Genomic DNA, 20156 nt, shown 5'->3' on the forward strand with positions numbered 1-20156 from the left:
CTCTTCAACCTTGGCCGAGGTGCGGGGTTACCAAACCTTCTCACTCGCCCCCGTCAGATCCTCGATCCGATGCACGAGCAAACCGGAAGGCATGCAAGATGCGGCCTTGTCCCCGAATCCGGGGAACCGCTCTATCGCCCCACTCACCTGACATGCTTCTGCTCGTGAGGAGATCGTTGGTCGCACCCGCAACTGATACATTATGTCTAGTTTCAATGATGTGACCCGGAACGGAGCTCCTCTTGACACACTCATATTTGTTCATCGACATTCTTCAACGAGATGGTTTCTGGCTCTCCCAGCTTCGATTTCGGGTTCCCTTCTCTCGCAGTCGAGCTGGTTGAGCTGATCACGGCTTACCTCGACAACAACTCTTTGCTTGACCTCCGCGTGACGTGTCGCGGTCTTCAGAAGAAGACGTTCAACCAATTTTCTCGTCGTTTCTTCTCGTCCGTCAAGACAGATTTGTCCGTAGATAGTCTGGGCCGCATCGAAGCGCTCTCCCGTCATCAGGCACTTCGTCGTCAAGTACAAGGCTTGGCATTCATGCTCCAGAATGGTGTCGGGGAGGGACTATCGTGGGATCGACATCCCTGGGGTCCTCTGTCAGCCCCGCTGGAGATTGCAGAGATTGAACGTCTGCGCGATAGTCTCGTCCACCGATTCACAAATTGTCGCTCATTTTTCATCTTCTGTCGATATCCAGAGGGACATCCGGACATGAGCCGGGTGACCGTTTCCGACGCCGTGGCGGTGTTTTTCGCATTGCTTATGGATGCGCAAATTTCCGCGACATCGTTTCATTTGGTGTACGCCAACAAGTACTCTCGCACTCTCGTCATGGATATGCGACGGATGCCGAAACTTATTTATAGACAACCTCAATTCAGAGCAGTTTGGTCAAATTTGCAGAAACTGTCGCTCGAGCAGTACCTCACTCTCGACAACTTTGTGTTTCTGCTCGAACTCGTGCTCAATGCTCCGAATCTTCGGACACTCCTCCTCAATTTGGGCTCGCATGACCTTGCCAGTGAATTCATGCATGAAGTAGCCGAAACGGCCTCATTTTCCCAACTGCAAGAGCTGGCCTTATTCAGAACCGCGGTACAAATACCTGATTTGAAGAAAATCCTGCACGGGTTGCGGGGTAGCCTGACCAACCTGACATTATATCATGTCTCGCTGACACCAGACGAGAATTGGGTTTCTGTTTTGGAAGAGTTGAGCTCGAACTTTGAATCTCTGCAAAGTATCTCCCTCTATTATTTGTGGGCGACAGCGCCGACGAAAGAACTGCTCTCGTTTCCGGATATACATAAAGCTCCAGAGTTACACGGGACCCCTAAGGAGAAGCTGCACATGTTATATTCGGAGAGTCTCCAGAGTCCTTCTGTCTTGGGAATTGAGTATTCGGGGTCGAAGATGCCATATGTCTTGAAACTTTTGCAGGCAACCTCCTAGTTTCCCTCATATTTGAGATTTTCATGCGCGCGATGAAATCGCTCTTTTGTGGAAACACCGCTGATGATGCTTTCCATATGACAGCCGGGGACTTTTAATCTGCCCTTTTAGTATCCCTGGGTCTGAGGAACTTAGGTGGTTGTTGACTATTTTAGTTCGTATGAACTCCACGGCTACGTTTTTTATAGCGAACCGACTCTTTTTCAATGAAATAACGATTTCAGTTGGAACTTTAGCGAATGAAACTGCTCTAGGTATTGTTCTTGATTTGGGCAACGATTCGATACATCTGCTCATTTCCAACTCTGTATCTTATTCCCCACTCTGCAACTTCACTTTCTCAACGTTTCGACCAGACAGCTCGAATACAGTCTTGTTGAGATTGCCCTCAAACCGGACGGAAATGGTCAGTTTTTCCTTAGGCCAAAGGGTCACGTAGTTATCCGACCAAAAGAGGGGCGCAATGGCCGTGCCAGTCGATGAATCAACTGCATGAATTTTGACAAATACGGCTGGCACATCAGAAGTGTTCTCAAGCTGAACATCTGCGCTCGTCAGGCCATCTTGAGTCTTAACCTGGTCGTTCCTTACGGTAGCCTTCACAGTCGCGGAGGAGAGACTCTCGAGCTTTTTGAAGTTGGCGTATTCGGTCACGGGGGTGGTATACCAGGTAGAATTGTCCCAATCAAGTACGTCTTTTTGTGTTGAGAGCCAGTACACGTTTCGACTCAGTTGCTGATTTGTCTTGGTGTCGCGGAGAGTCAGACGCAAGAGGGCGACGTCTTTGATTCGATTAGCCCCGCTGACGGATCCCACTTTTTTGGACGAGTTGGGAGTGGTGTGGGCATTGAACGTTGAGCCTGAAATATTCTTTCCATTTGTGTCGATGAGATCGATGGAGACTTGTCTGTCGCCTGTGAGATCCACAGAGTGATTGATCAACCACACGGTCTTTTTCTCGTAATCGTACGCGACGTGCTCTTTCCGATTGCCAATTTTCGTGCCAAAGTAGGCCCCCATTGGACTCAGATAGTAGTCAAAGAGCTGCCAGTGGAGGTTCGGCCACGCACTGTTCAGCATCCAGTAGATCGATCCAGTCGCAGGTCGTGATGCATTTTGCTTGGCGGAGTATGCCTCGAACTGAGCGCGGGTCGCTTCATAGTCGGCCATCTGGCATTTCAGAATATAGTCTTCAAGATCTGTGGGTTTCCCGTAGCGAGCGAAGAGGGCGTTGTTGTAAATGGAGCGGTCGTAGAATTGAGAGTCATAGCGAGACATATGGAATTGGTTGGCCTTGGGCTCCGTCCACAGGCGTTCGAGCTCCTTGTCGGACATAAATCGTTTGAGGCTATTCAGCTCGGGGGTTCCAACTCCTGCTCCGAGCTCGGACCCGAATCCAAATGCCGCGCCTTCTTGATCGCCGTACCAATAGTTCGGAGGCACCCAGTCGTATGGACCGTCCATCTTCATGCCTGAGGGACCAAGGGCATCTGGGTAGCCGCGCTTACTGGCAGAGGCTATCACAGGATTATTCCAGTTCATCTGTCTCAGTGCCTCCAGGTAGATCTTTGTAGCACGATCATTAGGCCAGAAGTCAGATCCAACAAGGAACCCGAGCATTGATGGATGTGCTTGCATCATCTCTGCTTCATGAAGCATTGCTGCTTGGGCGACCGGGTAGTCGGCATTCCCCCATTTCACACCATTTGCCTCATCGTTGTACTGTGTTGAGGTCAGCATTGATTCCCGATCGTCGCACTCAAGTGTCAAGGGTAATTCGAACCTCCCAGCCCTCCCACTTGTCGCAGCACTCCCAGCCGGCAAGGATCATTATACCCATTCGATCAGCCAGCTCGTACAGCGCAGGATGCTCCTGTTTCCCTTCCAAACGAAGAGTATTTAAGCCCATGTCAAGCATGTACTGGAAAATCTTTTCCATCCGAGCCTCATCAAATCGCATAAACATGTCGGGCCCGTAGCCTCCCCCCATCACCTGGAATGACCGGCCATTGACAGCAAAGGCAGTATCGTTGTGTTTGTTCACATGCGATGAAACTGTCCGAATCCCAAACTGCTGGGCACGGGTCTTGTCTGATACGGTCATGGCTTTTCCGTTGGTGCGTACTTCGCCTTGAATGGTGTAGAGAGGCTGATCGCCCCATGTGGCGGGCCACCAGATTGCCGCATTCTTAATCGTGGTTGTGAGAGAAATGGTTTTTCTCTCACCGGGTTGCAGCTCAAAAGACTGGGCTAGTGAGCCAGCTTTAGACCCCGGTGGGGGCACAATAGTTGCATTCACTGTCCCCTTAATCATGTTCTTGCTCGCATTGCTCAAGTCCGTGAACAAAGTCACTTGAACTTTTTGGTTTTTCATTGGATCTTTTAGATCAGTCTGCACGCGGAAAGGCGACATTGAGACTGGCCCGGACTGCGAGATCTCCACTGCTCGCCAGACTCCCGTTCCGTTATCTGAAGGGTATGGATTCCAGTCCACGAACCCCAAGGCAAAATCGCGGAGATAGTTGGTCGGATAGGCTTGGATGAGCAAGCAGTTTGGTCCTTTTCGGACGTGTTTGGTCACATTGTATCGACGACCTCCATACGAGCCTTGCTGCGTGTCGCTTCCCACAATCAATTCTCCGTTAAGATAAATGTCTGCCTTGGATGTGATGCCGTGCGTGTGCAGTGTAAAATACTGTTGCTCATCAGGCTGGAGAGTGAATTCCTCTCGATACAGCCATGGAGACCGAAAGGTTTGATTTGAAGCAAGCTTGTCCAGGTTGTTGGAATAGAACAGCTGCTCGTCATTGTACACGCCAGCCTCAATTAGCCCAGCCATGACGGTGCCTCGTGAACCGATGCGATGCCATTTCGACACATCTACCCCAGGCTGTGACAGCTGAGGAATATCTTTTGATGCATCGAGACTGGACTGTATGTGCCAACCAGGAACGTCGACAATATCGCCGGCGGCTGATACCAGTGGTGCCGAGCTATGACCTGCAGCGTAGGTGCCAGTGACGCCCACGAGTAGGGCGTTCAGAGCTTGGAACAACTTCATAGGTAACAAGCCCTGTGCTATGCTTCACGTCTGTACAGGCAGGATGACCTCTCCCTGTTCCTGCTCTTGGGGGTAGGGGAGCCGTGGGCTTAATATAGTGGTCGAGACTGGAATCCATTCTTTCAATCGCCAAAGTCCCGTCATCCTTCCGGGTTGTCGTGTCACCGACATGATTGTCGGACCCACGAGGCCTCCGCGCCCGACAAAGGATAAGATTGACCTAATCTGACTGGCTGATGGTTGGACATTCCCGAGGCCGTCACATCATGGACTAGGAGTTTCTCGGATTTCAAGTCTCTGGTGGGCAAACTGTCGGGCAATCCCATAGGGTCAGATAATGCAACGAACACGATTTAGCTCTCACTAAGCTTAGCGTTTCAGCACGTGCGTCCGACAAATGCGACCCTGCGCCCTGCAGGATGCCGCCAGTTCGAGAAGCGCCACAACTCGCTGGACAACTGTCAACACATGTCCCCATTTCGAGTTCTTTCTTACAGAGGCACTTTTCGAAAAGGATGTTGAGAGTGTTCATTACACTGCATGGTTGGCCCTATCTCTCTGTTGTAGACAGACGCTCAAAGTACTCCAATATTCTGCTCTTATTTTCTTTTGCTCTGAGTTCTCTGCCTTTCGATGTAAACGGTGCCCATCGGTGATGAGATCCTCCTGTTTTCTTTTCTCCAAATCGTAGAGTATATATGATCAGGTACTCGCCTATTGGAACCGATGAACTCGGACCACTTTGTCAGAGTCTCCTAACTGCCTCTTCCTGCCGGCGAAAGCACCGGCAAATGCACCGACTGTAACTTCGGCTAAGCCACCGGCGAATCAACCGGCTGGGGCGGTGTCGCAGGTACGTCGTAGGTACCATTTCCTATCTTAGTGAGAAGTTGCTCAGTTAGGGAGGTCCTTCGTCTCTAAGGGGTTAAACATGGAAGTGACAAGACGTCAAAAGATTCTCTCAGAAACTCCGTCCGCTCACTACTTCTACTGGTTCTTAACCATTATCTGAGTTGGGCCATCTTGATCCATTGCTCCGTGATGGGTTCAGCTAAATGAAGAGGCCGCCCTATGAACAATAATTACAGCCTACTGCGATTGGCTATTCACAGGCCCTCTCCTCGTTCAATCAGCGTGCTGGCCTCTTTTCGGCAACCGCCAAAAAAATCTTCTCACCCACAGCAGCGTACACCAAATTCAATGCTGGTTTGAACACTCAACCACGTGTGATTCGGATATAGAGGGTATGGCAGACTAAATAAAAAATTATTGCCCTCGTCCAGGTTCGAACTGGAGACCTTCGGATTACCACCCTGTTAGAGCAGGGTCGTCATGATATCCATATGAGACCGACGTCATAACCAACTAGACCACGAAGGCGCACATGAAGATAAAATACTCAAAACTGATACTATGAATCATGCAACAACCTGCCCTGAATTTGACCAGCAGAGAGGGCCGGACACAAAAAGTTCAAGGTATCCGGCTAGGGAGCGGACGGGAAACCCCAGCGTACCTTGATGTCTTGTTCTGTGTCTTGTCAAATAGTTGCTCCTCTGTCCATCAATCCTGACCTCTAGAATACTAACCTCTCTCTGCTCTTGATGGGATCGCTATGGCCGGCCTGCCTGCGGAGGGATGAGAAATCCCTTTTTGTCGGCGAGATCTTCCTACCACCTTCTATACATGTGGGGTGGCCTGAGCCACGGTCATTCTGGTTAGTCTCCAGTGGCCAAAATGGCCGTCGGCCTCGTTTGCAGTTCAGCTTGCTGATCCTTAGTAGAAGTAAATGGGTCCTTGTCCACCTGAGCACGTGCACTTGTCGACCTCTCCTGCGGGTGGATATTCCAACTTTAGCTACCACTTGCATGCATCCACGACTGCATGGAGTTGAACATGCCTGTATAGGTCAAGGGTACTAAGAAGGGTTTGAGAGATCAAGGATCCTCATGATTCGTACCCTATCCAAAGTCTGTAGCCCTTGGAGATGAAACTCGGGCAAGAGCCTGTGGAAGTGTGCCGTTCTCGCCCTTCCGGAAAGGGATAGCCACGACGAACACGGGAACGTTCCCATCACCAAAACATGTTCCCTTGCCACAACTCCCCTTCACTTCTGGTCGCTTTCGGTCACGACTTGATGGGCTCCTGGACACCTTGGCCCTGTCATGCATCAGGACTCCACGATCTTCATTGGTTGAGTGATCGCGTGTGTATTCTTATCGATCGCGCCGTGGCCATGAACAGCTTTCAAACCCGCATTCCAGCTGAATCCGCATGGTGGAGCGAGAATCTGTCAGGCCCATGGATCTCTGCGGCACAATGACAGCTCCAGGGTTGCACTTCTTTCTTGTTGAGCCCTCATCCGGGGCAGGCTTCACAATTGCCTTTGAGATGGGTCTCTCGTTCCATAGGACCAACTGTTCAAGGGTACATTTCTCCTTGCAAAGGGTCCGACGGTGATTCGAGGGATAGGGACACTGTCCCCATTCCAGCCCTTTTCAGATCTCTGGAATGTCAATGTTCAACTCGCGTCTGGCCTTTTCTCTTTGACAAATTCTTCACACCGTTTCTGAACTGAACGCTGGCTTGCCCTGCCAGTTGAAGATCATTTCTCTCGGCTTTGTAAAATCGAGACCTGGAGACCAGCAGAGAGACTGATCGGATCGTCTTCGACCCACAACTATATCACGATCCCATTGAGTGGGAGCGCTTTGAGGCTGGATCCTGAAGTGCCTGGGGGCATTTCGACTTGTCCAGGACGTGGTGTTGACTCCGAGATCTATCGACAATGAGAGTGGTCGGCCATTCATTTCAGCCTTCATGGGCAAGTCTCCTGGCCTTTGGTCTTGTCGGAGTCGGATCCGTCACAGCAGTTGACTTGAATTTGAACGATGCCGGTGAGGCGCGACCAATGTTTGATTCCATGCAGTGGAAGTGCTCACACCTCCTTAGATTCAATCAAGAGTGCGGCGAAAGAGATTGCCACGAATATGATGACATATTACACGGGAATGAATCCAGGCGATAACCCTGGCAATCTACCAGATCCATATTACTGGTGGGAAGCAGGTGCAATGTTCAACTCGTTAATCAACTACTGGTATTACACCGGAGACGACACCTGGAACGACGTTACCACACAAGCTCTGCTCTGGCAAGCCGGCGACAACGCGGCCTTCATGCCCGCCAATCAATCCAAAACGGAAGGAAATGACGATCAAGTCTTTTGGGGCTTCGCGGCCATGTCCGCCGCGGAGAGAAATTTCCCCAACCCTCCTAGCGACAAGCCACAATGGTTGGAGATGGCACAGGCTGTTTTCAACACGCAGGCACCCCGATGGGACCCTTCAACCTGTGGTGGTGGACTTCGATGGCAAATATTCACATGGAACAACGGTTACAACTACAAAAATACCATCTCAACCGGGGGGTTTTTCCAACTCGCCGCGCGACTCGCTCGGTACACTGGAAACCAAACATACTCAGACTGGGCGGAAAAGGCTTGGGACTGGATCTCCGATGTTGGCTTCATGAGCCCTGAGTATAATTTCTGGGACGGTGCCAGTGACCTGACTGGTTGTAAGGATATCAACAAGATCGAGTGGACTTACAACAACGGCGTCTTCTTGCTTGGGGCCGCGAACATGTACAATGTGGTATGTCTGGCGACAGTCTTGGTTTCCCCTTTCCGGAACGTCGGCCGTGTCCAGAGTTAATGTGGGTGCTGACCATACTAGACCGAGGACCCCAAATGGAAGGAGCGAGTCCAGAAGATTCTCGATGCGGGGGGGATTTTCTTCTCTCAGGACACGCCCAATGTGATGTACGAGCGAGCTTGCGAAACGGTCAACACGTGTATGGTGGATCAACGTTCGTTCAAGGGCTATCTGTCTCGATGGATGGCCGACACCATTCAGATGGCCCCGTTTACCCACAATCAGATCATGACCAAATTGAGAGCAACTGCGCAGGCTGCCGCAAAGACTTGCACGGGCGGCGAGAAGGGCACGACTTGTGGCATGCGCTGGACCGATCAAAAATGGGATCACACGAAGGATTTCGGTCAACAGATGTCCGTTCTGGAAGTCGTCCAGGCCAATTTGGTCGACTATGTGGCCCCTCCCGTGACCAAAGACGAGGGCGGTACCAGCAAAGGCAATCCCAATGCGGGACAGAAGCCCTCTGAACCTACGCCCGATGCCCTCTCATATCCCATCACGACTGCGGACCGGGCCGGCGCCGGGATTCTGACTGCGCTCATGATGATCACGATCGGTGGTTCGTGCGGCTGGTTGATCTGGGACTGATCTGGTCTCTAGCTCGTTTCGAGACGCGGATGGCCATTCCCTTTGTACTCATTATAGTCTTTCATCTTTACCGGTCCAGGCGTTGGAAAGGGGTGATAATGTCTCGATCGTCATTTCTGGTCGCCCGGACGCGATCCTGGACTATTGTTGTGAATAGTTGGCAACTCCCCCTGTGTGGAATCGCCCCCTGCAATGTTTAATTATTCTCATGATAGGTTTTTATTGCGTATATGCTACTGCGTTCTGAATAGAATTTTCTCCCGGAGCCGAAAATTTTTTTTCCGTTTCCATATCCGTTCCTTTACTTTGCGGGGGAGAAAGCAATTCTGGAGACAAAAGTACACCGAAGTATACACTGCGGAATCTAAAACTGTCTGCCAAGTGACGTTTTTTTTTGGGTACGAGGGGGCTGAAAAGCGGGGAAACCTATCATCAGACGTCCGATTGAGACCCTCTGCCATCCTACCGACCTGCTAAATTCCGCGCTACGATCGTAGTGGGAGGAGAAACGAGAGGAGAAACGCGGGGTCTTTCCATTGCCTCGTTCCTCGGGAACGGGTCTGGGAACGGGTCTACGACGGCTGAGAATACTTGTTGATTTTTAGTTAAAAGACCTCGAGGGGGGAAATAAGAAAGTCGTCAACCCTTGTAATTGCTCAGCAATCTTCTCACAAGCTTGATTGAAAATAAAAATCAAATCATTGACCATGGGCACCGTGGCAGAAACTCCACAATTTGAAATTCCAAGGCAGGCGTTGTGATCAATGAAGGGCCTGATTTTCATGTTGAAGTCCAAACAGTCCCAGTTCCGGAACCCGGTAGGTAGTGGTCAAAGGATTGTTCGTCCGATGACCGGGCATGATGTGGCTGATTGGCGTTCAGGGCCTGACGATATTTTGATCCGACTCAATGTCACTGGTCTCTGCTTTTCAGATATCCACCTCATGCAAAATGACCTAGGGACGCCACCCATGTCGGCCTTTGGTGTGCGGTCCCCCGGCCACGAAGGCGCCGGAGTGGTGGTCAAAGTCGGTACGAATGTGAAAAACTTCAAGCTCGGTGATAGAGCGGGGATCAAGCCCCTTCTGGACACGTGTGGATCGTGTCATCTGTGCTGGGAGGACAAAGAGACATATTGCAAGGGGGCCGTTCATACAGGGTTGATGATGCCAGGTAGGTTTTATCGAACGTCTTCTGCTGGAGTGTGCAATGGCTGAACTCGACTCACTTTCTCCCCCGGGGTAGGGACATACCAACAATATCTGGTCTCTCCCGCCCGGTATGCATCACCGATTCCCGACGGGGTGCCCGACGAGATCGCGGCCCCGATCATGTGCAGTGCCAGTACGATCTATCGATCACTGCTCGAATCCAACCTCAAAGCCGGTGCCTGGGTCGTCTTCCCCGGTGGCGGGGGTGGAGTCGGCATTCAAGGTGTCCAGTTAGCCAAGGCCATGGGAATGCGTCCCATCGTCGTGGACACTGGCTCTGAAAAGCGGGACCTCTCCATCAAAATGGGCGCCGAAGCCTTTGTTGATTTTCAAGAGGAAGAGAATCCCTCCAGAGCCGTGGTTCAGATCGCAGATGGAATCGGTGCCCATGGCGTCTTCGTGACAGCTCCGGCCGCCTACAAGACGGCCGTGTCGTTTGTAGGTGAACGCGTCGGCGCCATGGTGATGTGCGTGGGACTGCCACCTGCGGGAAAGACGGTGCTGGGTACCGACCCTTGCCAGTTTATCTTTCAGAATCTCAGCATCAAGAGCACTCTGGTGGGGAGCCGGAAGGATACCGTGATGGCACTGGACTTTGCTCGACGGGGCATGCTTTATCAGATCAGCGAAGTCTGGCCATTCCACCGACTACCCGAGGCGGTGGAGAAACTTCGAAAGGGTCAGGTAGCAGGTCGGATTGTGATTGATTTCAATCGTGAGGAATAAGAAGCTGGCCTAGCTGGTGGGCCAGGCCACCAAGACGTTTGCAATGCATTGATTCGTGAAGGACGTGGTGAGCTTTCTGGTCTTGACAGAGTCCAAATTAATGGAATTCCCGTGCGAAGCGGGACAAGGGCCCTCGCGACGTCCGTCTGCACTTTGGGAAACTGACGAGGACGTTGGAACGGGGGTGGTGGTGATGATGATGATGGAGAAGGAGCGGAAATTCCAGCTGAGAGACCGTTTGATCAATGTGAGCCATTGATGCGGTCTGTGTGATGTCGTCTAGAATCGTGTACAATGAGTGCCACTACGATTGGCTATGAACTTCTCGTAATCACCTTATACCTCGGCTGCAACAGATAAAAAGGGGGATATGAATCTCGGCGGCGCGCCGCTGGTTCCAATGCCATGGAGCGGGAGCCACTTGAGCATCTCGTCCTTGGAGATACATCGGTTGCCTTTTTTGGTCTGCTTTTGCGGGGGAGTGTCTTCTTTTGTCCACGATCCCGTCGAACCTGCATCCATCACCAACTAGTCAGAAAGATGAATGAGCAGGATTAGCCTCTACTTCGTGCCCGTTGCCAGGGTCCACGCCAACATGCTCATCACCTGATCGATGAGAGACCGCCACAATGAATCTACGTCCGATGCGTACACGATGTGGGATGATGCCGAGAGAGTAGGGATGATGTGCGGATCGTGGATGTTGACAGTGGTCAGGCCCTCCGACCCGCTGCGCGGGATGTGGAGATGAACCCGAGGCCGAGTACACATTGTCACGCCTGGTGATTCGGATGGAAAAAATTACAATTGACCCTGCGTGGAAGTGGTTCAAAGCCGAGAGTGGCTGTCTCGCGAGTCAAACCCCGAGTCGAGGTAGGAAGCAGGGAAGACAACCCCAGACTCATCTGAATAGACTGACTGCCGAGTCTACGAGCCGGCAGATACTCATGGACGTCCCCACGAACAAGGTTCCAAGTCCGCAGGGACCAGGACTGGGTATGTAGCGCCAATGGTATTTAAGCAGCGTGCGCCCTTCACATTCGGTGGTCGAAGTAGTCTGTAGCGCCATCTTGACAATGCGGATCCCTATTGCCTTGGCGACCCTGGCGCTGGTGGTGGAAGAGACGACGGCCCAGGCGATCTACATGACCACCACCGGGTATTCCGCCAGACCGCAATGTACGGCGCCAGCAGCGTCTCCCAAGTACTACTACAATACCTTCTCGTATTCAGTGAGCGATACCGTTCGTTATGCGACCTCGATTCCTGCACCCACGGCAACAACCCCGATCAGATATGCGCCGACCTACCAGGAGGCCGTCAAACATCTCCAGTCGGAGATATCGACCACCACTTGGGGCAATTGGCTTCCAGGCGAGACAGCCATCACTGCCAACGATGTCGGTGATCCTTATGGGCAGGCCGCATGGTCCTCAATGTGGCTGAATGCGAACTTACCGAACTACGTGAGTCAGAATCCGTGTTGGAAGTGGTGTCTGTTCCGTAGGATACGGTAGCACTCCATGGTCAAAGGAAAGGGCTAAGTCAATGGCAGACTACCACGGGCATCTTTTCAGCCACCGTCAGCCCAACTCCGATCCCGACCACCGATCTTGTCTTACCACCTCGCGACTACTTCGGACCCACAGACTGCTACAACTTCCCCAAGGACTTCATCTTCGGCGTCGCTGGCAGTGCGGGCCAGATTGAAGGTGCCATTGCCCTGGAGGGACGGTCGCCGTCCAGTCTGGAAATTCCAGCAAATCCGAATCAGCCCAACAATTATGTCACGGATGAGAACTACTTTTACTATAAGCAGGACATTGAGCGTCTGGCCGCGATGGGAGTGGAGTACTATAGTTTTAGTATCCCGTGGACTCGCATCTTACCATTTGCGCTGCCCGGCACGCCCGTCAACAAGCAGGCAATCGATCACTACAATGATTTGATCGACACCGTTTTGGCGGCGGGAATGCAACCCGTCGTGACAATGTTACACTTTGACACCCCAGCACTCTTTGTGAAAAGTGACGGTGGTAAGAGAATTGATCCTCATCATACCCGCTTTTGCTTCTGTCTCGATGGATTTCTGACCGCAACAGATCGACGAGTCGATTTTGGCTATGCTAGTTCAGGATACAACAGCCCCAAGTTCGTCGAGGCCTTCGTGAACTATGGCAAAATTCTCCTGGCCAACTTTGCCGATCGCGTGCCCATCTGGTTCACCTTCAACGAGCCCTTGAATGGAGCAGGCAACTTTCATGGTGTTGAGAATGTCCTGCAAGCCCATGCCCACGTGTATCGATTTTACCGGAAGCAATTGAAGGGCACCGGAAAGATGAGCATCAAGCTGAGCGATAACTTTGGCGTGCCGAAAGATCCCAGGAACACTAGTCACGTCGAAGCGGCAACTCGATTCAATGAGATGCAACTTGGACTCTTCGCCAACTCAATTTTCCTGGGCAAACAGTATCCGGAATCGGTCCTGCACACCTTACCCGGAGCCAAGCCAATGAGCAAAGCAGACTTGGCCTACATCAGCGGTACAGCGGACTTTTTCGCAATCGACCCCTACACGGCAACGGTCATCTCGCCCGTTGATGGGGGCATCGAGGCCTGTGTGGCCAACAAGTCGGCATCGAATTCTTTGCGCCCATACTGCGTCCGCCAGGAGACCACCAATATGTACGGTTGGGATATTGGCTACCGATCGAGTGAGTCCAGCCATGGCCAGATCTCTGAACCAACCCAATAGACCAGAAAATGACTGAAACGATACAGACTCCTACGTGTACATCACACCAACCTACTTCCGCGAGTATCTGTCCTACCTGTGGAATACTTTCCACTCACCCATCATGGTGACTGAGTTCGGTTTCCCCGTATTCCAGGAAGCCGAGAAGAACCTTGTCGATCAACTTTTTGATACCCCTCGCAGCGTGTACTATTTGTCATTCATGTCGGAGATTCTCAAGGCGATTCATGAGGATGGCGTTCGTGTCATCGGTGCTTTGGCGTGGAGCTTCGTCGACAACTGGGAATTCGGCGGGCTGGACCAGTTCGGCATTCAGGTGGTGAACAAGACGACACAGGAGAGACACTACAAAAAGAGCTTCTTTGATCTGGTTGATTTCGTGAAGACTCGAATGCAATGATGACGGTGCTGATAACTTGTCAGCTGGATCAATCCCGTTGGCCAAGAAAGTCTCGAGTGGCGGGCAATTCTACAAGTCTTTGGTTTATGGAATTGACTCGCATGCGCTCTCCGGATGCTACTAGTAAATAGGTAAGAAGGACTGAATACTGTCGCTGATGCAAAACCTTCTCGACGAGACGTCAACACAGCACAGCAAGCCCTATGTGACCCTTCAAGAGTTTTTATTCTCATTTGCAGACGCTAAACCGGGATAGGTGATGGGCGATACCCCCCCCCCCCTTTCACTGAGAGAGAGTTGGATAGCAGTCAGCGTAGTGATTCACTCGACCGGGAAGGAGGGGGCTGGGAGCCCGATGATCGCGGCACGGCTCATTTGCAGCCTACTACCGAACCGTATCTCAGCTTCCTAGAGCATAACTGCGTTATCGTGTGAGCCCAGTAGGAAGCGATCGTCCTAACAGAAGATATAGAGATGTGGTCAGGTCGTTTGAATCAGAGCTAGGATGGGAATGTGATTTTCTTCTAAATGAGTTGAAAACGGCTGTACCATCATGGAGCTTGCATATATCACGTGATACAAACATCTGCCGGTCCCGTTGAGCAACTCAATGACATGTCCTGAGCAACTCTCACAGATGACCCCTTTCTGTCTGGGATTATCGTCGACTACCTCCGGGTCGTCTCACTGATCATCGCTATCATGGTCGATTCTTTCACCCTGCCTCTGCGCCCTCCTCCCGAGCAAGATGAACGCCCCGACACTCTTCCCATCGAGATCGCCCAGATCAATGACCAATGGGGTTCATTCCGTGAAGTGAACGAAGACGTCTTGCGTGCTGAAATCGCCGACCGGGAGAAAGCTGGTGATATCTCACCCGAGGAGAACGAAGACATTGACCGCCAGGACCCTGCGGACATTGATGTGACAGAACGTCGGGAACAGCTGTACAAGCGTCGACTCGAGATTACCCAGTTCGCAGCGTGAGTGGACCTTTTATTTTTGTGGTAACAAAATGGCCGGGATTTTTTTAACATGACTCTTTGAACGGCAGAAAGGCGCACCAGGAAACCATGCTTGCACTCGAGTTCGTCTCTTTGCTCTTGTCAAAGCACACACCACGCCAAGCGGAGACCTCTATTTCACCTTTTCTCAAGCAACTTGCGCCTCTCGGTTCTCTCGATTCAGATGTTGTTAACACGGCACCAAAGTCAGAGGCGATACTGAAGGACATCTCGGCAGTTTCCAGGGGGTGGCGTATGCAAAGCTTCAATGCTGTCTCGAACAAGCTACTCAATGCCGCTACGCGACTGAATCGGGAAATTGATTCAGAGACCAAGTATTGGAACGAAGTGCTTGCTGTGAAGGACAAGGGATGGAAAGTCTGCCGACATCCACGAGTAAGGCAAGCACTGGCTGTTCAGTACGGCTTCATTGAAGGTATGGCGAGCCGTTTTTCTCTTTGCTGCTGATAGAAGACCGCATTATGCTGACCAATGACGGGTTAGCTACTCCCGCTTTTCGCGATCGAGGGCTTGCTTCCCTGCGGCGGGCCAATGATGGTAGCCTTGTGCTGGATCAGGGTCTTATGCCCATGGGCGCCCGCTACGTGCGCGTCCAAATCAAGCACGGAGAGCAAGTGTATGCAAGCTCGAAACCGGGAGGGTCAACAGCCAAGGAATCAGACCCAATCGAGGCTCGAATCCTCCAAGCGAGAGACTCGCTGTTTGAAGAAGAGCTCTTCTATGAAATGGTCCGAGAAGCAAGGGCGCTAGCATCTTGTGGTGTGACGAGTCGCCAAAACCTTATTCGTATCCCAGTTGCCGACGACACAGAGATCACGCTGGATCTTGTGGATGTTGACAGCACTGCCTCTCAGTCCCAGGACGTATCCTCCCCAGTAGGTATCTCGATTGCCGACGGGCTTGCCCATGCTGTGCGGATCTTGCTTTGTTTTGCGCACCGACAAAACCTGCGTCGCCGAACACAGATCCCACGTCCGGTGACCACCTCAAGACCTCCGATTCCCGAATACCATCTCCTCCGGCCAGTGCTGGCGTATCTCCAACATATGGCGAATTTCCGGTCCCTGGAGTCCTTTTTCTCTGAAATTTACTCCGTGTTGCGTTCCGCGGGTTTGAATCCTCCCCAGTGGAGATCACAGACGTGTCCCGGTTGGTTATTGCCGTCGCCAAGTATCAGATCCGCCGACAATCTCGAAACACTCGTCGAGAGATTCCTGCGACCGATCGAATCAGTCCTCACGGGAGACCTTCTCACCTCCCAGGGCAGTTTCACCATCACCATCCGAACCAATCTTTCTGCCGCGCCTCTTGGGACAACTTACGACGTCGCCTTCCAGCTGCCAGTGGCCTCCGAGCTTCAATCTCCTGGGCGTCTCGGCTTGAGAGAGGAAGCCGAGGCTGCTATCACCCATCTTCTCCTTCTCGACGTCGTCTCCGCCATCGCCGCGAGCCCGCTACCTGTTACATCAGAGGGGTCGAAGCAGCGCACTTGGACAGCGGTATACCCCCACCTTGGCGAGCTCCTGCTCCCTCACACCAACCCCGAAAAGCACAAGAAGATGAAGGTCACTCTCACCCGTCACGAGATGGCGCTCGCTACGTACCTTGTCCGTAGCATTGATGGGGTTGGGCGTGGGGTACAGGAGCTGCGGATGCAACATGCCGGAGCTCACGTCTGCAAATTCCCTCCTTCTGCAGAGTCGAACGTCCATCAGAAAGGCCGATCCCTGATGGATTTCATAGTCGAGGAGGCAAGGCACGAGACGCGTCTATGATTCGGAGAGGATGCAGGCGATAGGTCTGGTTTCTAGCCCCCTAGGGCCCGATGTATTTTGTTATTTTTGATGTTTTAATTAAGATACCCAATTTCGCGCTTGTCTGCTTCGAGGTACTCAGGTAGCATTTTTGTAACCATATAGCCATCTCACTCTTCTCGTATCTTGTTTGACGGGCCTGGGTTATGGACCACCCTCCCAATATCTCGGCAGATTGTTCATGGCAAGCTCGTTGTCAAGGGAAGATCATGGAAACATGTCCCAGCTTGACCTCAACACAACGAATAGTAAATTGGTCCAGGTCCCATATGACCAAAATGCTTCGGTTCGGGACCTCAAGGACTAATAATCCAAGACTAGGTAGGTATTGCAGAAAAACAAAAGCCACGCGCAAAAATACAAAGAACCCTGCTATGTAGTGCGGGATGCAAAAATCATGGACTCACGGGGAATTGAACCCCGGACCACTCCCAATCTTCGATAATTCCAGATGAAATCAGCTGCGAAGGGAGTATCATACCCCTAGACCATAAGCCCCTGATGAAAATATATGCTCTTTTTTGGTTTCATGAATCAATTGTTCTGGAACAAAATAGGAAACCATCTTTACCTGTAATCCACGGTTCACCGAGCTTCGGAGGCTGGCGTTGGCGGTGTATGGGGCCCACAGGGTCAATTTGTTATCTGAAGACTTTCGACTTGCGGGCGCATGGACAAGCCCGTGCTGGCTAGGCGCAAATTCTCAATTACTCTTGAGTTATGTCTATGTCTAAATGATTAAGTGCAACTACTCAAAGTGAAAAGGGTAGTGTTTTTCTTCTTTTTTTTTTCCATGGGCGTCTCCAGCTTCCAGGTGTGGAATATGAAAATGTTGTCGGGCTGCTGGGGTTTTTTGTCCAGTATCGGGGCTGTTATATATTTCCGATTTCAGTACATTAGTTTGTTCGACGTTTCCACGGGCAATCGCGCGGGAGGCATGCTCTAACATGCCCGACCAGCAAAACAAGTCGTGAAACCCGACAGATCTATTCAAGAGACAAGATAGGACATTACAGCCCCCCCTAGAAAGCATGGAAAAATCATTCAAAAACATTCATTCATTATCATCAAAGGAGGAAATCCGAGGGTTGCATGTCCTCGATCATTCCCACCCTTTTTTGGGGTGTTCATTGCGGACAACAGCAAGACCCCGTGTTCAATAGAACCAACGGAAATCATCACTCGCTGGGCCCTCATTCAAATACTCCGATGGAATATCCTTCGCTTTAATACAGACACCTTGCCTGCGATCTCTCTTTTTATTATCAAACATCATCCAGAGACCCAGGGCGACCGTGAGCAGAATACCGGCACCCCCAAACGCCGCAGTCGTGATCAAGGCGGGAGCGTATTTGGGGGCATCTTGGTTGCGGAAGATGTTGGAAGCAACGACTCCCATAAGGTTGGCGACGGGAACGGCGATACTGGTGAGTACGACGCGTCTGCCCTCGTTTGCGACGTTGTTGTTGTACCATGAATCAAGGAGAACTGATGGCGCTGAGGTACCCCTGGGTGAAGAAGAAAAAAGTGTCCTTATCAGCACAGGGTTCGATGATGGTAAAAGACAACGTGAATAATTAGAGAGAGGAGTTACTCACCAGGTCATCATAAAGGTTGCAAAGTATGCTACGTTCAAGTCGCTCTCCACGTCGATGGCGGCGTAGATGATGAAGCCCGTGAAGGTGAACAAAAATCCCAAAGCGATGAATGGGAACCGCCACCGGGTCCAGTCGCTGCAGAAGGCGAGGATGAGGAGCATCGCTGCGCCGGAGATATTAGGAGCAACGGTGTACAGGTTTGTCTTGACGGTGTCGTAACCCAGACGCTTGATGATGACGGGGAGGAATAATTGAACCCCCTGCAACGGTACGCCGAGACAGACTTGAATCGCCAGAATGGCCCAGCTCGTCCAGTGTTTGAAAATGCGGAAAGCATCTCGAATATTGAGCTTCTCATCCACCACGGAAGAACTGTCGATTTGTAGGCGAAGATAGGCGAGTTCCTTTTCTTCGGGAGTGAGAAAGCTGGCCTGGGCAGCCGATCTGGGCAGATACCAAAGAGCAAAGAGGGCGAACAGGACCGTTCCACAGCCCTCGATGAGGAAAAGATAGCGCCACGAGGCCAATGGACCGGTATGGATGCGGAAGACCCCAAAAGCCAGAAGACCCGAGAAGGCGGAGGCGATGCTTTGGGCGGCGTAGAAGATGGCTAGTCGGCGAGCCAGCTCGCCTCGGCGGTAAAAGCTGTTCAGATTTACGTGAGATCTTTGTCCAAGGAATCGAAGTGATACGAGAAATGGGGTCGACTCACGTTGTCTGGTAGTAGATGACGAGAGGGAAAAACGCGCTCTCGGACATTCCCAGGAACCAGCGGATTGCGAACAGTCCACTGAAGTTGTATGCCGCGACTACCAGGATCGTACACGTCCCGAAGGTGAGCATCATGCATGGCAGCACAATGTTGGGTCCAAACTTTTTGCCGAGTAGGCCGAGGAACGGGGCCGTCAAGACGTAAGGGACGAAGAAGATACTGAGGATCATGTTGTATTGGTTCCCTTCAAGATGGAGAGTCTCTAATGGAGAAAAAGGATGGGATCAGTCGCCGTGGTTCGACCACCCAGTTGATACTGCGTCGAGAAAGGTGTGTCGCTTACTGTCCAACCCCGCTGTCTTTGCATTTCCCAAATTCGACTTGTCCAGACTGTTGAAAAGATACATGATTGCTAGCACGGGCAACAGACGAAGATCAAATTTCCAGACGAGAGCCCGCTCTGCCCGGGGATCGATCTCGACGCTCTCAATGGTCGCGATTGCATGGGGTTTAGGAGGTGGCGCCTCCATCTTGGAATCCGCCATGACCGGAAAAGTTGGATAAGTGCGACGAGTGACTGTGTAGAGTCGGATAGGTTGATACTACAAATTGCGACCTGGCAGAGAAATCTCGTCTGATATATTGTTGATGGTCTCTCGACTCTTCGGCACTCTTATCAGTGACGGTCATGAGGGAACCATCACAAATTGGCTAATCAAGTCTCACATTCACATTCTCGTGATAAGCTCGACAATTCCAGTGATGGTTTTAGCAAACGCACCAGTATAATCGCATGTCCAAAGTTAAGATAAGCCGGCACCAATCGGGTGGTGGTTTGAAGGGTTCGATTCCGGGGTTCGATGGATCCTCTCAATTCGTTTCAGCGAACCGCCCGGAAAGCGTGTCTGCGACGGTGGAGCCCCGCGGTTCATCTCCGGCACCGGAATGGGAAGGTTCAACAGTCTCGAGTATCGAGACGGGCGAGCGTGACGAATCTGTTCGATAAGAGATCTAGAATCTATCAGAGGCTGGCGGTGTTGCAGAAGCAGCATGGGCGACAGAAAGGGACGTTCCATCAATGTGTTC

The 20156-nt window shown here is 51.6% G+C and overlaps 6 protein-coding genes and 2 non-coding genes across 8 annotated transcripts; 4 read left to right on the top strand and 4 right to left on the bottom strand.

Moving 5' to 3' along the window:
• Positions 1-282: 282 nt before the first annotated feature.
• POX_g09348 (uncharacterized protein) lies at positions 283-1461 on the top strand (the record flags this gene model as incomplete). The annotated part of the gene is made up of 1 exon (XM_050118104.1): positions 283-1461. The coding sequence occupies one exon, from the start codon at positions 283-285 to the stop codon at positions 1459-1461; it is 1179 nt and encodes a 392-aa protein (XP_049966248.1).
• Positions 1462-1773: 312 nt separating this feature from the next.
• On the bottom strand, positions 1774-4522 carry POX_g09349 (Exo-beta-D-glucosaminidase; the record flags this gene model as incomplete). Its single annotated transcript, XM_050118105.1, has 2 exons — positions 1774-3183; positions 3245-4522. 2 exons carry the CDS (start codon positions 4520-4522, stop codon positions 1774-1776), a joined length of 2688 nt encoding a protein of 895 aa, XP_049966249.1.
• A 1270-nt stretch (positions 4523-5792) lies between these two features.
• On the bottom strand, positions 5793-5902 carry POX_tR162. The gene has a single exon. It is a non-coding gene; the product is annotated as a tRNA-Met (tRNA).
• A 1408-nt stretch (positions 5903-7310) lies between these two features.
• Positions 7311-10766, top strand: POX_g09350 (Mannan endo-1,6-alpha-mannosidase DCW1; the record flags this gene model as incomplete). Its single annotated transcript, XM_050118106.1, has 6 exons — positions 7311-7419; positions 7475-8178; positions 8260-8800; positions 9582-9647; positions 9712-10002; positions 10075-10766. The coding sequence occupies 6 exons, from the start codon at positions 7311-7313 to the stop codon at positions 10764-10766; spliced, it is 2403 nt and encodes an 800-aa protein (XP_049966250.1).
• Positions 10767-11842: 1076 nt separating this feature from the next.
• On the top strand, positions 11843-13921 carry POX_g09351 (uncharacterized protein; the record flags this gene model as incomplete). The annotated part of the gene is made up of 4 exons (XM_050118107.1): positions 11843-12232; positions 12322-12802; positions 12869-13480; positions 13548-13921. The coding sequence occupies 4 exons, from the start codon at positions 11843-11845 to the stop codon at positions 13919-13921; spliced, it is 1857 nt and encodes a 618-aa protein (XP_049966251.1).
• A 702-nt stretch (positions 13922-14623) lies between these two features.
• Positions 14624-16721, top strand: POX_g09352 (Mediator of RNA polymerase II transcription subunit 17; the record flags this gene model as incomplete). Its single annotated transcript, XM_050118108.1, has 3 exons — positions 14624-14904; positions 14976-15361; positions 15430-16721. The coding sequence occupies 3 exons, from the start codon at positions 14624-14626 to the stop codon at positions 16719-16721; spliced, it is 1959 nt and encodes a 652-aa protein (XP_049966252.1).
• A 437-nt stretch (positions 16722-17158) lies between these two features.
• POX_tR161 lies at positions 17159-17258 on the bottom strand. Its single transcript has one exon. It is a non-coding gene; the product is annotated as a tRNA-Ala (tRNA).
• A 658-nt stretch (positions 17259-17916) lies between these two features.
• On the bottom strand, positions 17917-19615 carry POX_g09353 (putative transporter; the record flags this gene model as incomplete). Its single annotated transcript, XM_050118109.1, has 4 exons — positions 17917-18268; positions 18359-19003; positions 19071-19332; positions 19414-19615. 4 exons carry the CDS (start codon positions 19613-19615, stop codon positions 17917-17919), a joined length of 1461 nt encoding a protein of 486 aa, XP_049966253.1.
• Positions 19616-20156: the final 541 nt, after the last annotated feature.

This window comes from Penicillium oxalicum, chromosome VII, assembly GCF_001723175.1.
Source record: "Penicillium oxalicum strain HP7-1 chromosome VII, whole genome shotgun sequence".
Classification (NCBI taxonomy): Eukaryota; Fungi; Ascomycota; class Eurotiomycetes; order Eurotiales; family Aspergillaceae; genus Penicillium; species Penicillium oxalicum.